The sequence below is a fragment of the Littorina saxatilis genome, unplaced genomic scaffold (assembly GCF_037325665.1).
Source record: "Littorina saxatilis isolate snail1 unplaced genomic scaffold, US_GU_Lsax_2.0 scaffold_573, whole genome shotgun sequence".
In the NCBI taxonomy this organism is placed as follows: Eukaryota; Metazoa; Mollusca; class Gastropoda; order Littorinimorpha; family Littorinidae; genus Littorina; species Littorina saxatilis.
Window position 1 is genome coordinate 27,501 of NW_027126123.1, and position 22,912 is coordinate 50,412.

General features: G+C 39.8%; 2 protein-coding genes and 1 long non-coding RNA gene across 4 annotated transcripts in view; 1 reads left to right on the forward strand and 2 right to left on the reverse strand.

Moving 5' to 3' along the window:
* LOC138954566 (uncharacterized) overlaps positions 1-4,831 on the reverse strand; it is an 8,271-nt gene extending 3,440 nt beyond the window's left edge. Inside the window, exon 1 of the mRNA XM_070326378.1 lies at positions 4,670-4,831. Coding sequence (XP_070182479.1) covers positions 4,670-4,721 — 52 coding nt within the window. The 5' untranslated portion in view covers positions 4,722-4,831. The remainder of the gene's footprint in view (positions 1-4,669) is intronic.
* A 4,901-nt stretch (positions 4,832-9,732) lies between these two features.
* Positions 9,733-22,912, reverse strand: part of LOC138954567 (sialic acid-binding Ig-like lectin 10) — a 46,223-nt gene continuing 33,043 nt past the window's right edge. Inside the window, exons 8-9 of the mRNA XM_070326379.1 lie at positions 10,741-10,848; positions 9,733-10,399 (exon numbers count right to left, since the gene is read on the reverse strand). Of these exons, the coding sequence (XP_070182480.1) occupies positions 10,362-10,399; positions 10,741-10,848 (146 nt within the window). The 3' untranslated portion in view covers positions 9,733-10,361. The remainder of the gene's footprint in view (positions 10,400-10,740; positions 10,849-22,912) is intronic.
* Positions 11,722-21,709, forward strand: LOC138954569 (uncharacterized). 2 transcript variants are annotated; one of them, XR_011451895.1, is made up of 7 exons: positions 11,722-12,224; positions 12,953-13,018; positions 13,556-13,636; positions 15,003-15,094; positions 15,755-15,840; positions 16,418-16,548; positions 20,789-21,709. It is a non-coding gene; the product is annotated as an uncharacterized lncRNA (long non-coding RNA). The 2 variants fall into 2 exon arrangements; XR_011451896.1 differs by lacking the exon at positions 11,722-12,224 and adding an exon at positions 13,264-13,332 and having other exon boundaries at positions 12,837-13,018.

The following is a 22,912-nucleotide window of genomic DNA, read 5'->3' on the forward strand; positions in this document are numbered from 1 at the left end:
CATACATTGCATAAGACCATCCCTCAACTTGAACACAAAGCAAGCCAACGGTCTGGACACTTTCTGTTCAGAGTGATAATTGTATGGATGAAATACATTACTAAGTGCTACAAATGTCAATGTGCGAAATCAAAAGATCAATAAATAAAATATCTATACAACTAGCAGTCCGTACGTTTATTTTTGGTATGAGATCAAGTGAAGTCATGGTCTTACCTCATGAAAAGCATTGGAAGGGCTATGCCTTTTAGCAATGTTAAAAGTGCAACAGTACCGACATTTTTACAATCCCCGTCCAGTTTCATATCTCCCATATCTGTCCAAAATTGTGGAGAAAGCAGTCTAACAACAGTTACTGGCCTATTTGATTTCTAACAACCTGCTCGGGTTTTCCTAATCAGCTTTCCGACCGTTTCACAGCACTGAAACAGTCCTAGTCAAGATTATCAACGACGTCCTGCTTGCCCTCGATCACGGTAAAATGTCTCTAGACTGGTTCTTCACCGTGACGTCTCTTTTTAATTATCCGGGTCTAGGTGTTTGTATTAAGAACTGGTCTGAGAATCCTGTACAGAATTATGTACAGCGAAGGCGGTCTGAAACCCGACCATCACTACCTGCATGACCTTGACAGAGTCATTTAACACTTGCATTTTGCGCTGGTAACTTCCTGTTTGCTCTCCCAGGGCTGAGCAGACTTTATTTTCAAGACGGATCGAAGGGAAACAAATAAACGCATCGACAGAGATTCGAACTGATCGAGGACCTCGAGATTTCCGAACCGATGTCCCAACCTCAGGCCATTCCACCAGTTTTGTAAATGATGAACAATGTACAATGTTATTGTAATGCTACGGTGGAATAACCATTCATGCGTTGCAATCAAATAAATTGTCTGTCAAATTCTCCGTTATTTTCCAAAAATGTTTCACGGAATTACATGCCACCATTATACACTACATTCGCACCATGTGATGGCTGCGATATCTCCCTTCATAATATGAAAGTAAAGTAGAGGAACTGTAATCGAATCACTCCAAACGTATGTGCAGTAACAAACAGCTATCAAAGAAATAGATAATACGACATGGCTTGCAGTGTCGTACAGGGTGACCCCAAATGTAGCAATTGTGTAGGTCAAATGGTCTGACTTTTGTGCAATTTTAAAATCATTCCCAAATTCGGGGATCGACTCAACAGTGCGAGGTTTGAATTTTAGCGGTAGCCAAAATTGCCCGATTTAATCCCTCTAGATTGTTACCTTTAGGGTTATTTGAAGAACCTAGTATACCATAACCAACATCAGATAATCTGTGACTTGAATACGCCGATTACAGGATCAGGACATTTCCCATGAAGGAATGCGTTCATGTCATTGATGAATTTTGGGCGCCATTACGGAAGCGTAACTTTACATCAAAGGGGGTATTTTTTTCCAATTATATACTTCAGTTTGTTTACGACCATTCCACAACGTTTCCAGTCTGAAGGTAAAATGGTTTGACTTTTACCTTCTCTCCAAAATGTGTTCCAAATTACACCTCCGAAATGTCAATGGCACCAACGCTTTCCTGTCTAGGGAATGCCCTTGACCTAGCTGTAGCTGCTTTTCAGGTCACCAAGGATCTCGGGGGTGAAGGGGATGTTTTTGTATACTCAGACGTTCAGATAATTCAAAAGGTAAAAGTCTGGGGGATTTAAATCAGGTTAGTATGGCTACCGCTAAATGTCAAGCCTCGTTCTGTTTGTTTGTTCGTTCATGGGCTGAAACTCCCACGGCTTTTACGTGTATGACCATTTTTACCCCGCCATTTAGGCAGCCATACGCCGCTTTCGGAGGAAGCATGCTGGGTATTTTCGTGTTTCTATAACCCACCGAACTCTGACATGGATTACAGGATCTTTTTCGTGCGCACTTGGTCTTGTTCTTGCGTGTACACACGGGGGTGTTCGGACACCGAGGAGAGTCTGCACACAAAGTTGACTCTGAGAAATAAATCTCTCGCCGAACGTGGGGACGAACTCACGCTGACAGCGGCCAACTGGATACAAATCCAGCGCGCTACCGACTGAGCTACATCCCCGCCCCGCCTCGTTCTGTTGAGTCGATCCACAATTGTTTAAACCTTTTTTGAAATGGCACAAAAGTCGGACCGTTATTTTGTCGATTGGTCATGCATAAGCTGAAGTTAATTTACACCAAGAAAGATATGGAGAAGTTAGTAGCATTGTTGTGGGTTGCATTTATTTTGGGTCACCCTGAACCAGATTTACACGTGTGTTTAAAAAAAAATTGAAATGCGACCCAAAGCTTTTTGTTCAATATTTATATACTCTTAAAAGTATAGCGTGACGTGTTAGTTCTGAAAATGTGTCGAGGGTAAAACAGCAAGCGCAACAGTGTTCCCAGAGTGACGTTTGTCTCGGTGACTTAGGCATCATGAGCAGTGGACAAGCAGGTCCCTGCCAGACTAGTTTGACAGGACCTCCTTTACATGATATACACACATGTGAATTGACCGATATTGTTATCTCATGAGTGCGCTCTGTCACGTATGTGGGATAACTTGTTATATTCACTTCTTACCAATAGACGGATAGAGGTATAACATAAATGCTACGTCAGGAATAGCATGAACACAATTATGTGTTTTTCATTCTTTTTAAGCTGTAATGCAGCATGTGTAGGTCGGGTTTCGGACCGCCTTGGCTGCATAGAAAAGATGATTTTCGGAAATAACACCGTCGGGTTTGTAAGGGTTGTGAAATAGTCAATGCTCTTGCTTTTCCTCTGACAGATACATTCACATCTGCTCCTGTCCACGTGCTTCCTGGCGTAAGGGATTGGTCCCTCCAATGATTGTCCGAGTAAAAATCAAGGGTGTTCAATCTTTGACAACCCAGACAAACTCGGCATAATTATTTTTGGAATTCGTGTTTTGCAGCTTATGGGTCCTTTTTCTATGCTGCCCCTCAGCAATGGAACTCCTTCCTGCATAACAGTCGCTACATTGAGTCGACCCCTGCTTTTAAAACGACCCTAAAGATCCTTCTACTCAAGCTCTAGTTGCAATGACCAATTCTATACCGACCCTAGCTGCATAAGATTATGGCTCTACATTGTGTGTGTGTGTGTGTGTGTGTGTGTGTGTGTGTGTGTGTGTGTGTGTGTGTGTGTGTGTGTGTGTGTGTATGTCAGAGTGTTAGAATAATGATGTTATTTTCTTGTTCTCTTATCATTGTGTAAGTAATTGTAAATACAAGATTCATTTTCATAGGACACATACATGTATTGCTTATAATGATATTGTGTGCCGAGACGTTATTGTTACAACGTTTATGTTGTGTTGTTGTAAGTTTTGTCTTCTATTGTTGTTATTCAGGTTGATATGTTATTGTTTATATTCATCCAATATTAAACTAGTGTGTTTTATTCATACTTAATACGAAAAGTGCGGATAGCACGATTCTTTGAGCTATATAAGCTCTCAATTTATTATGAATTAGCACAAAGACTCAGTGAATGTTACATGGCAATGATCACAATTATGTGTGACTGCCAGACAGTGACTTATTTACGCTTTGATGGTATTATCCTTTTGAAGAAATGTTCTGATGGAATAGTATATTCACATGATTCACCAACACCCTGGACAGTGCATGCAGAATCATGCCTCCTTGGAAATTAACTGAAAAACGAACAACTAGTAGCTACGACTGAAAACATATCCACTTGTGTGACGCCATCGCGTGTTTGTATACGGCTCACAGATTTCTTATCATGTTTTGTTGCCTACCCACACAATAACCATTTTCTAGATATTTAAACTTGGTATACAAAACGGTCGCAGGAGTGTCGTGAAATACGTAGACTTCAAGTTCATGTGTCTGCCGACGATACTCTGCTTGAATTAGAGAGAGAGAGAGAGAGAGAGAGAGAGAGAGAGAGAGAGTGTGAGAGAGAGAGAGAGACAGAGAGAGAGAGAGAGAGTGTGAGAGAGAGAGAGTGTGAGAGAGAGAGAGAGACAGAGAGAGATTGTGTGAGAGAGAGAGAGACAGAGAGAGACAGAGAGAGAGAGAGAAAGAGAGAGAGAAAGAGAGAGAGAGAGAAAAAGAGAGAGAGAGATTGTGTGTGAGAGAGAGAGAGAGTGAGAGCTAGAGAGACAGCGAGAGAGAGAGAGAGAGAGAGAGAGAGAGAGAGAGAGAGAGAGAGAGAGAGAGAGAGAGAGAGAGAGAGCGAGATAGCGTGAGCGAAAGAATACGAAAATGTAATTGCTATAGGCCATCGGCCCGTTTCAATGGGAAGAGAGGGTAAGGGGTATCGGAATACAGCTCAATGTCGATCGCGATAAAACTGTGTACACAATTTGCTTGATTCGCGTTGTTGGATTTCCAATATCGAGTCTGTCTTTCACTGCAATCAGCTTAATATCAGTTTGTATCAAGTATCATTATTCCGTCTTCATTTCTTCACATCACAGGGTACTTCATTCACTTGGACACCGATCAGCCCATGTACATTCTGATCACCGCTGCCAACGCGTTCAAACTGTCTGTGGCCCTCTTTCAAGCTCTCTCCACGACAAAGTTCTCGCTGCCCAGGCGCGTGAGCGAAAGAGAGTGAGAAATTTAAGTGAGAGAACCAGAAACGTATAACGCTGAGTCTTACCAATAACTGTGTTGATCACGAGTAGAAGATATAGGAATCTCACAACAGCCATGTTGGTCACAGTTCTCTCCAGAGCATTTTAGGAATACAAACGTTAAGCGTTATGCCTTCCCCCTCATTCTTATTTGTTGCACTAAAACGTTAAACCTACAGAAATGTGTGCAGGCAGGTTTCACGGTAATCAGACTCTTTGATGTGTGTAAACTTTGCCTTCAAATTACTTGCTTACTGTGTTGATTTTCATCATTTTTTCTGCTTGGCATGAGTAAGTATGGTATTTGCAATACAAAAAAATAAATAAAAGCTAAAATGTTTGTGTTTGAGCAATTATTTGAGCGCGTTTTTCGAAGCGAACGTGTGAATCCTGACAGACACCATTTCCTTCTGTCACATGACCCCATCTCAAAGTGTGATTCAACAGACACAAAAATAACACACAAAACTTATGATAATGGGGTTATTAATTCAATTAATACACAAGGTTAGTCTCTGACTAGAGAAAATAGGGAAACAATATCAAATGGGAGCATAAAACCGTTTCTGGAAAAATTTTCAATCACCACCGAAAGTGTCTGTCAGTAAAAAAAAACACGTGCTTTGTTTGCAAAGCAAAGCCTAATTTTACACATCGCGTGCTTTTGTCTGTTATTCTTGCTTGTGAACATCATTTTATTGATGTTCTTCACTGGAAAGCAGGTGTATCATCAACAGTATCACAAAATCGCAAAGAATGAACATTTTTGTTGTGATCCGACCGGTGTCTGTAGACTGAATCACACGTTCGGCAAACTTCGTTTTTAACGGAAATAACCGAGCCTTTAATCGGAAACGACGTTTCAACCGCTTCATATCGTCTGCAGGAAGAAAAAGAGGAATGCGATACCCAGTGAGTAAAACATTTAATCGTTTTTAGTGCCTTTTGATCAAGTTTTGTTGCGTCTGTCAGCAACGTTCGTCAACCCAACGTTCGGCACAGCGACGCACGCATACGGATTTGCAGCGTTTGCATTCGGAAAGTGAGGGATTTGTGAGTTCGTTTGCATAATTTCAATCGCTAGTAGGTTTTCCCTTCGTCTCCCATTCTTGTGTGTACATGTTATTGGCATTTCATTGTGTAAATTGAAAGTTTGTGAGTAACAGTAGTAAAATCTGTCGAACGTTGGCAACGCTGACAGACGGAAATATCGAACGTTGCCTTCAATGACAGACTGGCTTGGCGATCGTACTTTCGATTCGTAGGAACACAATACATAGAGACAGCAATGTGCGCTCGTTACCACAACGGTCATGAACCGGTGTAACACAAAATTTTTACTCCACGAAAAATTGACTCGGACGGAGTAAACTTCCAGTAAAAATCTTGTACGAAAAAAGAACTCACAAGGAACTAAATTTTTACTCCCCAAATATTTACTCCCAGTAAACATCTCGTACGAGAAACTTAGGGCCTACTCCTTCGTTTATAATTCGCGCAATATCCCATTTACGTGCAATCCCGTTTTGCCGCCGTCCCATTTTGGCGACATTTAACAAGCCAAGCGTCATTTTACTCCCGCATCCCATTTTGGCGCAATCCCGTTTCGCCGCTATCCCATTTATTTGATTTTTTTTTTCTTTTTACATTTAGTCAAGTTTTGACTAAATGTTTAACATAGAGGGGGAATCGAGACGAGGGTCGTGGTGTATGTGTGTGTGTGTGTGTGTGTGTGTGTGTGTGAGTGTGTGTGTGTGTGTGTGTGCGTGTGTGTGTGTAGAGCGATTGAGAGTAAACTACTGGACCGATCTTTATGAAATTTGACATGAGAGTTACTGGGTATGATATCCCCGGACGTTTTTTTCAGTTTTTCGATAAATGTCTTTCATGACGTCATATCCGGCTTTTTTTTTAAAAGTTGAGGCGGCACTGTCACACCCTCATTTTTCAATCAAATTGATTGAAATTTTGGCCAAGCAATCTTCGACAAAGGCCGGACTTCAGTATTGCATTTCAGCTTGGTGGCGTAAATATTAAATTATGACTTTGGTCATTAAAAATCTGAAAATTGTAATTAAAATTATTTTTTTATAAAACGATCTAAATGTACGTTCATCTTATTCTTCATCATTTTCTGATTCCAAAAACATATAAATATGTTATATTCGGATTAAAAACAAGGTCTGAAAATTAAAAATATAAAAATTATTATCAAAATCAATGGACGTCTACCCACAACACGCCACTGGATGCCGCGTGGTGCCAGTCGTGAAAACCAGGTTCTTTGTCCTACAGTGAGACATTCAAGTTGGGGACTTTGTGACCGCTGACTTTGTCAGCATGGATGGAAAGGTGGAGAGATACAGGGCGGTGATCATCCCCAAGTCAACCCATTTCCCCGATGGGCCAGATCGAGAGGAGATCTGTGTGAAGTGTTTGCGCGCAAAAGACAATGGGAGATACTATGTCTTTCCTAATGTTGATGACATTTCATGCTTGCCAATGGCTCAGATAAAAAAAATCCCACCAACGAACCATGAACAACAGGGGGGATTACTATTTTGACATGTGACCAAGTCTCATTTGAGCGTTCACAGTGTTACCTGAGAATAGCACACCCCCTTGAATTGGGACCAAAGAAAAAGCGTTGTATATATGCATTTTTGAATGCTTTTCTAAAGTCATAAGTTCATTTGTGAAAAAAATAAATTTTTAGGGATTGTTTTGCTGAATGCATGCAGTTAAGAAATTGACCCCGTTTTCAAATTTAGGGGGTAGGGTTGCCCCATAGCCCACGTATGTCTGTGTGACTGTGTCAAATATCAATCTACTTTGCGTACAAACTGTATAGATGTTTGTTTTTTGATTTTAGAATGATTTCTTAAGCTGGTTAGAACTTCTGAGGTCTACAGGAAACGATAAAGATAAAAAATGTACAAAATATAAGTAGCGTCCTTCATCTTACCATTGTTCTGATCAATACTGTCCCTTTATTTGCAAGTTAACCGTTTTTATTAATGTGTTCAAGGAGTATGTTAAAAATTATTATCAATGGTTGCTTTAAACAGCACCTTTGGGCAGTTATTATGCACTGAAGTTGTAAAAGCATGTTTTGGGGGTTTTAGGATATAGCGTCTTGGAACGCCAATCATCTTGGAAATACGAATGTTCATATAATTTTTTTTACTGTTTTGGATAGATAAAAAGTTGAACTCTTGGTGCAAACTGTTTTTTGGCCCCTGTTTGACTATTTATTATTTTGGAATATTGTGTGTGAGAGGGAAACTGCAATCCTCAATATCATGAAACGTGCCTTCATGCAAAGAGGAAGTAGATTTATAAAGTCGCGAACGAGTATGCTACGACAGCGTCGAGACTGACTCAGCATTCCCCCACAAGTGTAACATTCTTTTGAGTGTTTGACAATCTTTTTGCTCTAGTTTCAAGATAGGCATGGCGATCTTGCTTTGTGGTGTCTTATTTGCTTTCAACAGATTCTCGTTCGTACACAATTCAATGCGGAAAGTATTCTTTCTGTCGGAACCACATATCTTATAAGTTTGTTCAGGTTCACTGAAAAATGAGACGCATGTAATGGGTAGGACGGCTGGACGAAATGCACGTGTAGAACCGTTCACGGGACACTATCCTTGATTAGCAGTCACATTCAGGACGTCCCACAGTTTGTCTGAGAGAGACTTATCCAGTCAACTACCGATCACACACACCCCAACCCCCCTCCCCGAGACACACACACTCCCGCGCACACTCACACACACAAACACACACACACACACATACATAAACACGCACACTGGCATCCCCCCACACACACACACACGTGTGCGCGCACGCGCACAAACATTATTTCATGTAAAATTATGTAAGATAAACAAAAATCAAAAACACATTACTTTAATGAGGGATCCAAAATTGTTGACATCAGAGCAAGAATATTAACTAACAACGACAAACTAATGAAACCGATGATGGTGATGATGATATATATTGTGTGTAAAACATGTCTGTTTGTCTGTCTGTCTGTAAAAAATTCCATTTCAAACGGCAGAAATTAATATGTAAGCGCCTAGGGCTATATCTAGATTAGGCGCATAAAAATGATCACAATAATAATAATAATAATAACATCCAGATACGAGGTAAGTCTCGTTGATTTTGGTCAACTTTTGAAGTCACAGTTGGGTTAAGTTTGTGTAAGAAAACCCCCCATTGGTACATATAGTTATCATTTCTTGAACGGTTTTGAAACCAGTTCTTGAATACTTTACATAATTCATTCCAGGGTGCGATGATTCCAGACATGACCCAAGTGGGGTTGACCCTCGACAAATGTTTAAGTTCACAGCTGGGTGTAATAGTAGGAAATATTCATTATCTTCTACGGGTTCGAGAGGTTATAATTTCACATTTCCAGATGGTTCGATGATCTCCAGACATGACAACAGTTTTGTTGACTTGCTTTCATCTAATTTCTTTCTGATTCGCATGACAAAGGCGAGTCGTTTGCTCTTCTTGTTGACTGATGTTTCACTCTCTGAACTTGGATCAGTAAACTGTAGATTTGTTGAAGATTGTTGTTTATGTCTACTTATGTCTAATAGATCATTTGGTGAAGCCACGTCCCTGTTTATGGTTGTTTAATGTTGGCGTTCTTTTTAAGAACTTTTTTCTTATCCGTGTCTCAAATGCCCCTCAATGTTGATACTGTATCGTGATGATCCACACTCTGAAGCTACCTCTTGATTTAACCCACACATTTAAAACAAATGTCATCATACATGTATATGTCGCGGGATGTGTGTCCCAGAGTCAACTTTGTGCAGACTCTCCTCAGTGTCCGAACACCCCCGTGTGCACGCATGCGCACAATAAAGATCCCAGGGTCACAGCGAAAGCCTCAGGCCTTGGAAACACGAATACATGCATGCAAAAATATGAAGCCCGGGTGTCCGTTCGGCCAACAGCCAATAAAGTAACCATTTCAGCACTGACCCAAGACGACCTAACCCGGTCCCTAGCCCATTTCAGGTCTCCTCTAGCAGCCGGCAGCCAGCTGTCTACATCCCCCCCCCCCCCTCCCGCTGCATTTTTATTTTTTATTTTCATACAAAGCCGGGTTTTCCCGTGTAACATGCCCCTAATGGCTTTGCCGTGAGGGCGTAAAACTTACATTTTCTCTCTTCATGTATGTGTCAAAATGTCGATTACTCTATCCCACTTGTATGATATGCTTTACTGTACATAAAGTTTAAATCGTATCATGACGTCTTTTGCACAACATTTAAATGCTTTGCTGAACTCCTGAAACAACAGTGCAAGTTCGTAATTTTAATAAAGTCGCAATGCTTAGGCTAAGTACCGCTTTAAACAAAATGTAAATTGATATCCGTGGCCCGACTGCCCGGTCGAGGGACAGAGATGTTCTTTTAGCTTTCAGGTATACAGTTATAATACCACAGCCTTTTATGGTATATACAAAGGATTTAGCTTTCTTTCAAGAAGTTTACTTTTTAAGGTACATGTCATACATATAGTACCGTAATCTGATAATGACGCATTATTAGTATCAGCTGGTATGACAACAATGTGAGTGTTCAATCAAATGCCGACACTGGGTTCCGGTAGTGTGCCTTTTGTATGGTAACGTTGCGAGTACTGTGGAACAGGCTCAGGCATTCTGTCTGAACTCCAGCAGTTTCAGCAAGGCCTGTGACTGGTGTTTTCGTAAACATCACCTGTAAAGAAAAAGAAAGGTACATCCAATGGTTTATTATACCGTGGTATATAGTATTCTGATACCTCAATGTGTTCCGGAAGTTTCGAGTTATTCTGTCCAATTCAGCACTGAAGAAGATTTTTATGCATGTAATAGTTCATAACAAATTAGTCTGATATGCTACAGTAATCGGCGTCTAGTTTGTTGTACAAGAAAATTAAACAGATTGCCACATGCACACCATATCAAAACATCATGTCAAAGATAATGGCTTCATAAACGAAAAGCAAAATGTCATGTTCGCTCTTGACACGATGTCTATGTCTATGCTAGTCAGGCAGTCGGTGTGGATCAGCTTACCGTCACGCTGCTGCTGTCCAATCTGCGAGTACACTGATCTCAGGCCCATGTCGGACACCTGAAGACTGTCGTAGTTTCCTCTCTCGTGTTCACCAGACGCCACTGTCCCTGGGGCATCACAACACAGTCAACGTGATAGTCTCTTTTACATAGTTGTCATGCCTTTTTTTAAGGATCATCTTCTTTAAACAGTATTCACTTAACATGAGGGAGAGATGCTCTAGATCGGATATAACAATAACAAAAATTAGTTGAATAGCCAAATACGAGAGAAAGATGGCAATCACTGGTTTTGCTTAATGAACACCAAAATGAAAGATGTAAATTAACAAACGTACAATTAAACCACAAAACGTCCCATCGAGTCTTAGAAAGTTGGTTGAGGCTGAGCACATTATGTACGTAACAAAAAAAGCTCATGGCAAATTTGTCAAGAAAAAACCACAGCTGTATTAAGGAATTCAACAACCAAAGAAAATCACCAATAAATCAGAACAACGATATGTGTCTTGCTTTCAAACAAGATTGAGAAGGAACACATCTGTGATCGAAGTTGCATAATAATTTCTCAAATTTCGTCGCATAAACATTTTGTCGTGGCAATAATGTACGTGTCAGATATTTCTGTTAATTTACTTCCAATTGCATTTTCAGCAATCCCCAAGCCTGTTTCTTTCTTCTTTATTTGGTGTTTAACGTCGTTTTCAACCACGAAGGTTATATCGCGACGAGGGAAAGGGGGGAGATGGGATAGGGGAAAGGGGGGAGATGGGATAAAGCCACTTGTTAAGTGTTTCTTGTTCACAAAAGCACTAATAAAAAAATTGCTCCAGGGGCTTGCAACGTAGTACAATATATGACCTTACTGGGAGAATGCAAGTTTCCAGTACAAAGGACTTAACATTTCTTACATACTGCTTGACTAAAATCTTTACAAAAATTGACTATATTTTATACAAGAAACACTTAAAGATACTGGACTTGTCAAATCCAGGTGCACGGAGCCCCTGGGGCTTTTAGTCATACCTCAGGCATCTATTCCTTTGAATAAATACCAAGTTTCATTGACTTCCATCCAAGGAGTCAAGAACTTCAATTTTTTTACGAATTAATTTTTAACTCGGACCCGCCGGTCCTTGGCCTATTTCTTAATTATTTTTAGATCTGCATCATCTTGATGATCACCACATGCACATAGAATGACACGTCACAAGCAAACTAGGTCACACATAATTGATGAGCTTGTAGGAAAAAATGGAGGCTCATTCAGTCGTATCGAACCAGGGTGATAAGAAAAGAACAAAACGCAAGGGTCCCCGGCCGACTGTACCGGATTCAACCAAGAAGAAACGAAAACGCACTCGTGCACGTAACTATGACACGTCGCGCGTGTATATCGGTGAGGAGCTTGCGCGTTGGAACGAAGTGAAGAATTAATTTGGATTCATCACCAATCCGCAGTTTGCTCGTCACCTGCTGAACAAGTGGGTATTTTTTCATGCATTTCATGAGATGTTTAGGATGCTATTTATGTTATGTGATGGAAGTGTATATTGGACTTGTTTGTGAAAAGTAAATTGACCAAAGAATTACTGAATTAGGGTGGGAGGGATTTGTTGTGGAGCAGAAATGTATCACCGTGAGTCAGTAAAAGTGCCCGTTGCCCTGACAAACTGTCGATACTTTGCGTTCGGCGTTTGCTTTGATTAAGTGGGAACGTGCGTAAGCTGCTGTCTTGTTTAGTGTCGTTTAGTCATCATTGCTTGTGGTGTTGGGATTCCCAATTTATAACCTGTAAAAAGGAAAATGTATGCACGAGATGTTTGACGATTTATTTCGGATAAGCGAACCGTTTCTTTCTGCGGCCATTTGCGTCTGTTATGATACTATTTATAGAACTATGCAAATGAAATATTACAAAACATAGATCTATCGGCGCATTGTGCGATTTCTGCTCTACACTGTGTGTGTGTGTGTGTGTGTGTGTGCCCCTGTGTTCTATGTGCCCTCGTGTGTGTGTGTGTGTGTGTGTGCCCCTGTGTTCTATGTGCCCTCGTGTGTGTGTGTGTGTCCCTGTGTGAATGTGTGTGTGTGTGTGTGTGTATGTGGCCATGTCTGTGTATCCCTGTGGTTGTGGCTTGTGTTTTTCATGAGTCTTGAACATTATTTATTTATAGGACATTTACTTAATTTTTCTTATTTTGTGAATCAGCATTGAGGCTACAGCAACAATGCCAAGCAGAACACAGGCAGGCGGTACTTCTTTTGATCTCAGCAGGTAGTTGTATGTTTTAAATTATCAATAAAATAAATAGTACAAAAAAAGTCATAATTATATTTATAGAGATATATATATGAAGATGGAAGTGTGTTTGTTATTGGTGTAAAAGCCAAACAGTTAGTTGATACTAAATAATATTATGATTTGTAAACGATAACAATTAAGCTCAGGCTGCTGGGCCATAGAATATCATGCCTCACGCCTAACGTATATCACGTATACATCATGTCTTTTTTTGGTAGGACGTTGTGGCAGTTGTAGATTAACAAGCATTGAAATGATGATGGTGACCAGGATGTTCTGAGAAGAGGGTGAGCTTGCTTGTTACATAATTCATATTTTGTATTTTTTCATGTTTGAAAATATGTGTCACTATCTGTGTCTAGATCATCAGAAAATAATGAAGAAAGCTGCGTGAAATAACAAATATTCTGAGAAATGGTTTCACTTAGACTAGAGTTAAAGTATAGTGGTATTGTAGTTGAATTTGCAGGAGAGAACTGTTGATTAGTTAACATTATATGCTGCTTTCAGCGACAAGAAGTTTCATGGATCAAGAGCTGGTAGGACTGTGAAGCAGAAAGAGCTATCTCAGTCTTTCATTGACCCACTAGAGTGAGTTGTTTTTCTTTGATAAATATTGTGTGGGTGTGTTCAAAACACATGCTGTTTGTTGTATACGTATTAAAACAATATTTATAAAATAAAGTTGATTAATGTGAATACTGCAAATTTCTGTGTATGATAAAATCCTTTTATGGTTACAAATGGGTATTGGGATTTGTTTCATTTATGATTGATCAGAACAAATACATTCCTTTTCTATTTTCTTGAACTCTGTGTGTCGATCCTGCTTGGCCAAAACTATCTCATTCTCATTGAGTGAATGATAAATTCTTCAAATAAGTTTTTCTGTTTTCTGTCAGGAACTGGTTAATTCTGTAGATTCCAATAAGGCCCAAAAAAAAAAATTGTCTGTTTCTGGTCACCCGACCGACCCTAAATTTCGGAGCCGACCCTAAACTTTTTTTTTCCAAACTCAAAAATTTTTATTTATTTTTTGGTGGTAAAGGACAGGGTGAGAAAATGAACAACAAAAACGTGTGAAAACGAAAGTCCGCTGACGATTTGTAAATGTGTTGAGTGTCTTGTCTCTATGTATAGTGAATCCAGTCTCTTTGCGCGATTTTTAAAGTTAGTTTTATTGGTCTACATTTGGGGTAAAAAAAAAAAATTAAAAAAAAGTAAAAAAAATAAAAATCCCGACCTACCGACCCTATTTTTTTTTTAGCCATGTTACCAGAAACAGACAATTTTTTTTTTTGGCCTAAGCAATAAATTGTGCATTGTGTAATTATTTTTCAGGTCATTATTGGAATGTTCAGAAACTGCTTTGACTATTGTAGGTATAGGGGCTCTTTGTGACACATGTACCCATTCATTAATCTTACTTAATTATCTTAGTTTTCCCTCAATCATTAGCTTTCAGCATTTCATTGTTATGGGTAGCAGCTCAAGACAGCTACACTAATGGTAGTACTAATTGAAAAGTGTAGTGGATCTAAGACTAAGAGTTGATAACATATGTTTCCCATGGCTTTACACAATTTGTACTACCTAAAGCAAGTGAGTGCATGTTAGTTTTAAAACACATAGAGAATACCACATGGTTTGCTGTGCTGTACCAGATTGACAGGAGCTGTTTTTTCACATATTGAACTGCGAGCGAAAGTGAGGTGTACAGGTGCCATGGTCGCATGCTTTGCGGAGACTGCAGGCTTGACCCATCTCAGTCTTTGGGGATGGTTACCCGAGACTATTTAAATGTAGTCTCAGCAATGACTCATGGTTTGTCATGTTGATCTTTTAGTTTGGTAACGACTGACTAAATGTTTTATATTGCTTCACGCACCTTATTTTTTTGTTTTTAGAGCCCTAATAGCTTGTGTAATTTTAACTGATATTGTTTTTCTTTGGTTAGCCTCACAATTGAAGTTACAGTTGAGTCTGGAGAGGATCAGGAGGACTAGATGATCCTGATTATGATCCCAACATCACATTGACAGCGATTCTGTAAGAGATTTGTTATTCTGGTGTTACCTGTGATGGTTGGCCCCTGCGATGAGAGGACACCTCCCTTCAAAGGACACCTAATATTGTCCTTTTTCTATTATCTCTACCAGATTATACCTGTTATGACAGGCCCCCTGCATTGCAGGTACATTTTTGTCCTTTCACCGCAGGTATCACTGTACTTTTTTTTCTACTCCCTTTGGAATATTATGGTGTTAAAATACACAGTCTATAACAGTATTATCACAGAAGGGATGTCGTTTGGGTCGGCACTTCTGCCAATCGCCGATTTATTTTTACTTTATTCGAAACTTTCATGTCCCTATCGGCCAAATGTCCAAAGAGTATTCGCCTAAATCTGCCAAAGTTTGTCCATTTTTTTGTATTGGTCAGGCTTAATGCCCCTCGGACCATGCACCCATACATACATGCGTGTGTACCTGTGTGTGCATGTGTACACTGTACATGTGTGTGTGTGTGTGTGCCCTTGGTGTTTGTGGCTCTGTCTGTTAGGCCCTGTGGGTGTTGGTTGTGTTTTCATGAGGTTTTTAAATGATTATTTTATTGGACATAATAATAATATATGCATTGTGTTTTTGAAAGTATTGTACATTTTTTTTAATTGCTCATTTTATTTATGTTTTACATTTTGTGAATCAGCATTGAGGCTACGTTCATACTGCAACTGTGCCAAGCAGAACACAGGCAGGTGGTGCTTCTTCTCTTGATCTAACTTCTATAAGCAGGTAGTTGTATGTTTATATCCAGCAGTTAATAGTACACACAGAATAAAAATCCCCATGCACGGTCTCACATCCACACACAAAATCAGGAATGCATGCAATTTATTTATTATTTATGAAAAAGCCAAACAAAGTAATAGGTCAGTCAGTTGATAGTTTATATGATCTGTAAACGATGAAAAAAAGACAGTTGCAATCCATCTTATTGTGCAATTGAAGATTGATCGATTCCAAAACAGGTTTATGGGGAAAACGTTGATTGTGAAGTTTCTTTGTTTTCTCGATACAATATGTATGCTGTTTGTTACTTTATGAATATAATCTTGCCTTAAACACAACAATACTTGTTGCCTGTATACTTGTTTCATAACTATGATAAGTTAGTACAGGTGGAGCAAATTAATGCTGAATTAATTTCATTATCAGACTCGGTGATATTCTCAATGACATTGTACGACTTCTTTCCTAATTTGTATATACATGTACCTTGGATCTATTATGTACATGTACTGTCTGTTAGTGTTATTTTAGGTTCAGTGTACTTAACGATCTAAAAATGATTGACCTGAATAATTTTTAGCCATGGTGGTCAGCCTATATACCTGGGACTTCTGGTATGACAACATCAACACCTGGTGCATTTGCTTATGGACTAAAGGTGCATCCATCTACTCCTGGAGTATGAGACATATCAGCCGCAGAGCCTGAAAGGTACTTGGTTTAAAGATTTTGCCTTTTTAAAGTTCTCAGAATTCACTCGTGTAGAACTTTATCCCATGGTCAAAAGATGTTACATGTATGACAAAATTGCTGTCTCAGTGTGACTGAAACTAAAGAATGCACTTGACTTAATTGAATGCAATATGCAATTATGATAAGAATAAAGAAAGAAATATAAAATATAAAATATCTGTTGCAAAAAAATCACACCTACAGATTTGCCACTTTGTGGACAGGCCTTGCATAAGCTGAAATTGATGTAAACCAAATATGAAGTAATTCGGCGGAAGGCTGTATCAGTAATTAGCATTTTTGTGGGTTGCATTTTGCGGTGTCAACCTGTGCAATACATGCTTTCTTATTTCATATCAGATAAGAACCCCACATTTCTACTTTTCTGTTTTTGAGTATAGTATACACTACTCGTCATAAGAAAAACTACACAGATGCGTTTGAGGTCAGATCTTTCTGATGAGGCTGTTGATTGTAAAACCAAATATATCACTGAAAAGTTCATTAATTCCCATACCTTGTTCACAAAACAGATTGAGTTTACATGAGGTAGTGTCAATACAGTGGAACCTACAACACAGACACATCCCAAAATCGAATTCGCAAAATCAAGGTTCCCGCGATCAAAAAATCTAAAAAAATCAGAACTAAATCGAAACATGTTTAGCATGTCCTTAGACAGTACAATCAAATCTGCATCCAAATCAGTCAGTGTTGTTCACATATCTTGTCTAACAAGGACGCTATGGCATGCTGAGCGGTGTAGGCGTCAATCCTCTCGGCAGGCATAAAAGGCAGTTTTTGAAGCCGTTTTAGCGGGTAATGAGACAAAAAAATGGTACATTTGAGTAACTCGCAAAGCATTGCCTTCAAACTTACGAATACGGGGATTTGTGCAAACACATGTCGTAAACTACACACGAAATACCAAGTCATTAGAGATATTAGTTCTGCTGTTAGGGGCGGGGATATAGCTCAGTTGGTAGCGTGCTGTATTTGTATTCAGTTGGCCGCTGTCAGCGCGAGTTCGATCCCAGGTTCGGCGGAAATTTATTTCACAGAGTCAACTTTGTGTGCAGACTCTCTTCGGTGTCCCTACCACCCCCCGTGTATACTACATTGGGTGTGCACGTTAAAGATCCCACGATTGACAAAAGGGTCTTTCCTGGCAAAATTGCTTAGGCACAGTTAATAATTGTCTACCATACCCGTGTGACTTGGAATAAGGCCGTGAAAGGTAAATATGCGCCGACATGGCTGCAATCTACTGGCCATATAAAATTTCATCTCACACGGCATCACTGCAGAGCGCCTAGAACTGTACCCACGGAATATGCGCGATATAAGCCTCATTGATTGATTGATTGATGTTATGCGACATACCAGAAAGAATTTTGATAATAAAGAGGTACCCTGTCCGATTGAACAGAAACAAATTAAAATTAGCATGCATTTAGAAAAATGAAACCTTCAATTTACCTTTAAATTGAAAACAGTTTTAACATTGGCTGTTTACAGCGCACTTGTTTAAACGCACACACAAATTCTTGAAAAATGCTTTTTCAAGAGCCATTGATCAGTTAAGTGTGTCGGCAGTGAGCTTTGCTAGGCGTAGGCCAACATTTGCGCTCAGCGCTCGGAATGAGTCAACTTCTTAAAAAGTACTTTCGCGTTGAAATCCTCATACCACCCATGTCTGATAAAATATGTACATGAAATGTGAGTATGTGGCGCATCTGTCATTGTTTTTGAAGATTTCAACAAATCATTTATTTTGATGAGTCAGCAAAAACCTACCGTCAATTTAATTTGTTTCTGACATGACAAATAACAGCAGACCTATTAAATGTCTCAAACAACTTGAAACTCAGTATGCACTTTACGACATGTGTTAGCACAAACATCCGAAAGTTTGAAGGCAATGCCAGGGGTGGGATTTCTTCCCTCGGAGACGGATTCCCAGGAAGAATTTGGCAACTTTTTTTTTATACCTTTTTTTTTGTTAATCCCTGGCAGCTGTTGTTTACACTGGGTTCATGTGAGATGTAGTTGTGCCAGGTCAGCCACCTTTCACCATGTCAGAGTGACTAACAGGGGGCAGCAATGTCATGTCATGTCATCCAGGGGAATGTGGCATCATAGTTGCTATTTGTAAACTCGGCTCACCCACATCTTTATATTCTCCTATTGCAGGGATTCACAAACCTTCAGTGCTGTGGAACAGAAAACTTGCATTCCTGATCTATGAACCAGCGGTATTTAGCTTCTGATGCATTGAGCCCTTTAGAAAGTTAGCAAGTGAAACAGACTTAAAATTAAATAATTTTTTGCAGCTCCAATTTAAAGTTTTTGTTTAACTTTAAGGAGATGCTTCTAAAACTCTTCTTCAAATGTGTACCACTTGTTTTTGTAGACCCCCTAGCAAGAGTGATACAACTAAACACATTCAAGTATAGAGGTTTTTGATTTTATGCATTCATTTACCCCCTCCCCCCCCCCCCCCCCAATCATATTTTTTAAACAAACAAAATTGTGTGCTGTTTTCAGAGTCAGAAGAGGCTCAAATAACACCTATTGCATTGCTAAAATTCATTTTCAGCTGGATACTTCCAAATACCTTTAAGTTTACAAGATTTTTTTAAATGTTGTGCATCTCCAATTTTAAGTTTTTGTTTAACTTTAGGCGAGGAGATGCTTCTAAAACCCTTCTTGAAATGTGTATACAACTTGTTTTTGTAGACCCCCTAGCAAGAGTGGTGCAACCAAACACCAAATTCAAGTATAGAGGTTTTTGATTTTGTGCATTCTTACACATCCCCCCCCCCCCCCCATTTTAATTTTTGTGGTAGCTGTTATCAGTTTTAAACCTGGGAGAGGCTCTAATAGAATACTAATAGCCCCTCTTGAATTACTAAAATTCATTTTCAGCTGGTCAGTTACAAATATATAATATATTATGCATCTCTAAAAAAAACTTGTTTGTTATAAGATTTAGTCAGGAGAGGCCACCTAAACCCTCCCTATAAAGTATAATGCTAAAATTCATTTTCGGCTGGGGGGCACTGCCACCCTAGACCCCGGCCTTCCAAAATGTTTAGTCCTGGCAATATGTTGGGCTCCCACCCATGCTGAATGGGTTTGTGAGTTACTCAGATGTATCATTTTTTTGGTCTCATTACCCGCTTAAACGGCTCCAAAAACTGCCTTTTATGCCTGCCGAGAGGATAGACACCTACACCGCTTAAGCATGCCATAGCGTCCATGTTAGACAAGATATGTGAACAACACTGACAATGACTGATTTAGATGCAGATTTGATTGTTCTATTTGAAAGGGGGGGGGGGGGGGTGTGCACTAATTTGAGTTCATTTACTGGATTCATGGCCCATGTTGTGATGGGTTCTGTTGTTGTACTTATGTCCGTCTGGTCTGAAGGCATACTCTCCTAGCCTTCACCAGATCATGTGTTGGACTACACAGTCCGGATGATGTGGGTCGTGTATGACCCATACCTTCCAAATAAGGAGTCAACGTAAAAAGCTTGGGTCGTACATGATCCACGCAATCCGAATGGGGATAAACGTTTTGCCGCCTCTTTGCAGAGTATGCATCGTACACGACCCACGCCATCAAGGATAAGGATAAACAGCGTGAAATTCCTTACGAAGTTCCAAATGGGTCGTCTTCGACGAGTCAGCAAAACCCCACCGTCAATTAAAGCTTTGTGCCAAGGCTAGAACTGTTTTCACGAGAAGGAATGTGCCTTTAATCTCTTTTGCAGCACAGAGCTAATATTCCTCAGCACACAGCCTCTTGGTTTTCCAACCTTTTCTTTGTATTTGTGTCCTTTGTTGCCACACACGTTTTGGGTCTTGAACCTTCTCTGAAGATGTGTTGACATCAGCAGCCGATGGCCCAAATTCGGGTGATCCGCCTAGTATAGGGTCGTCATCCAAAACTGGTTCTTGGTTAAGGTTGTTCAGGGTCGTGTTGGGAAGGGCCCAGGGGCTCCGTGCCCCCCCCCCCCGCCCCCCTTTTTTGTTTTCATGGTCGTTGTGCAGGTAATCCAGATCAACTTTGAGAACTTATCTTCTTTGTTGTCAAATGTGTCATCCTGAAACATACATAGAGGAACATGTTTAAACGATTTCAAAAACAATGTAAACATGCAAATAAACTTGTGTGTGTGTGTGTGTGTGTGTGTGTGTGTGTTTTGCAGGTGCTTCACACACACAGGCCGAAGTGGAAGTCATTACAGAAGACTTGTGGCTGTTTCCTAACTGCGTGTGTGTCATAGACGAGACGACCCGTGACACTTTGAGCTTCAAGAACAGTTGATCAAATTTGTGTTTGTTTTGTTTTTTTAACATGTTTTTACTTCTTTTACTTTCATATATATAGTATTACAATAACATCAAACACAAAAGACTGTGTTGAATGTATCTTTAAAAAAAATAGAATAAAGAAAAAAAAGAAAGCACAGTAAACAGTCACACAGCCCATTTCAAATTTATATAAAAAGAATACTATACATCTCTTTTCTTATTAATTATGTAATATTATATTTCTAAAGTCTATTTGCTTTTTTATTCCGCTATTTTTCTTGCCATCATTGACGCTCATTATCTTTGTGTGATGTTTGACATGGATGTGAATTTAAGGAACAGTGATACAAACGTTCAACATTCACACCTAATAAATCAAAATACACTGAACATTCCCCCTGCCAGATATCTTCCAGACTTGCACAATGCAACTGTGCATGTGGTTGTTGGTAATGAGTTTTTTTCCCCACAACCAAGTGAGTGAGTGTGATTGCATTATGCCTAATGGGTGGCGATGCCCACCTGGTCACAATGGTACAAACGGAACACATGGTTCAAACCACAGCTCCAGACGGAATGATGATGGACTGAAAAGGTTTTACACATACCTTGTTTACATGGTGTACAGTAAGCTCACTTGATTTTAAATGTCTGGTATATGTATCATACCTCCCCCCCCCCCCCCAACACACACACCCAAGGCCAAAGCATACATCAATCTCCACTCCCACCGATCTATTTTTATTGTTAGATCTGTAAATTGAACAGGTTTTTGAAGCTACAGCATACAGGCTGGTGTCGAGCTTACCCGATTTGTGGCTGAAGGTTGTTTCTTGATGACACTGACAGGCAGAAGAATTAAATGCAAGTACTTTCACTTTGGAGTGTAGATGTCATCTGTTCCTGTCAAGTCCCTTATTACGAAGGATTGTTGTTTGTCTTGATGGCATTAACTGGAGGAAATAAAAGCAGCAAAGCAAAATTAGTATTTCATTTGTCATCTCTCTCCCTCTTTCTCTGTGCATGCGTATGGCTGTGTGTGTGTGTGTGTGTGTGTGTGTGTGTGTGTGTGTGTGTGTGTGTGTGTGTGTGTGTGTGTGTGACGGTATGTGCGTGTGTGTGTCTCACAGTATGCATGTGCGGGGTCACAGTGTGTGTGCGTGTGCGGTTTTTTTGGTTGGCAATGAGTGCGTGTGTGTGTTATTGTTTGGTAATTTCAAGGCAAGAGAGCCTTCTTATGCGAATACCCCAGTGACTGAGTCAGCCACTATTTGCCTTGTGTTCGTGACTAAGCTAAATTTGATTTAAACCAAGAGCATAAAGATGACTGAATGCTAACAGTCATGAAAAATGATCGTTGCTGCTGCGTTTTGTTTTTCTCTATCATTTCAACTACGCAATACATTACGGTAGGGTATAAATCAACACATCACTAGACTCTGAAACTGACAGCATTTTCCCAAACAGATGACACATTGATTACAGTATGATAGAAGTTGTCAGATAATTTTACACTGTAAAACTAAAAGAGGCAATGTGCCAAGAGGTAGATACTGTACATGTTTTGAACGTAGAACTTGAGTTCGGCTAAGGCAGATTTGAGACAGGAACAGGAGAGAAATGTAGATCTACATACTTGCCTTCAAGACAAAAGCGTACAGCAAGGAAAGCATAGAGACAGAGACAGACAAACCATCTTTGATACAGACCTTACAATACATGAATGCAAACAAATCTAGATCCAGACGCTTACCTTTCATTTCACCCCACGTCTGCTGCATGGACAGTAGGAACAGGTCCCGATGTTGCTGGTTTGTGTAGTTTTTACTTCCATGGTTCCATAGATTCCAACTCCTCACCAAGATTCAGGTTGATGAAATATTTCGGTTCCGAATCGGCAAGTTTTGATGCTGAACTGACCGCCATTTGATGATTTGTAAAGTGGGTGTCGACTGAAGTGCGCTCAGGGGCTGGAACTGGAAGTTCCTTGCGATCCGTTCGGAATAGATCCTGCTGTA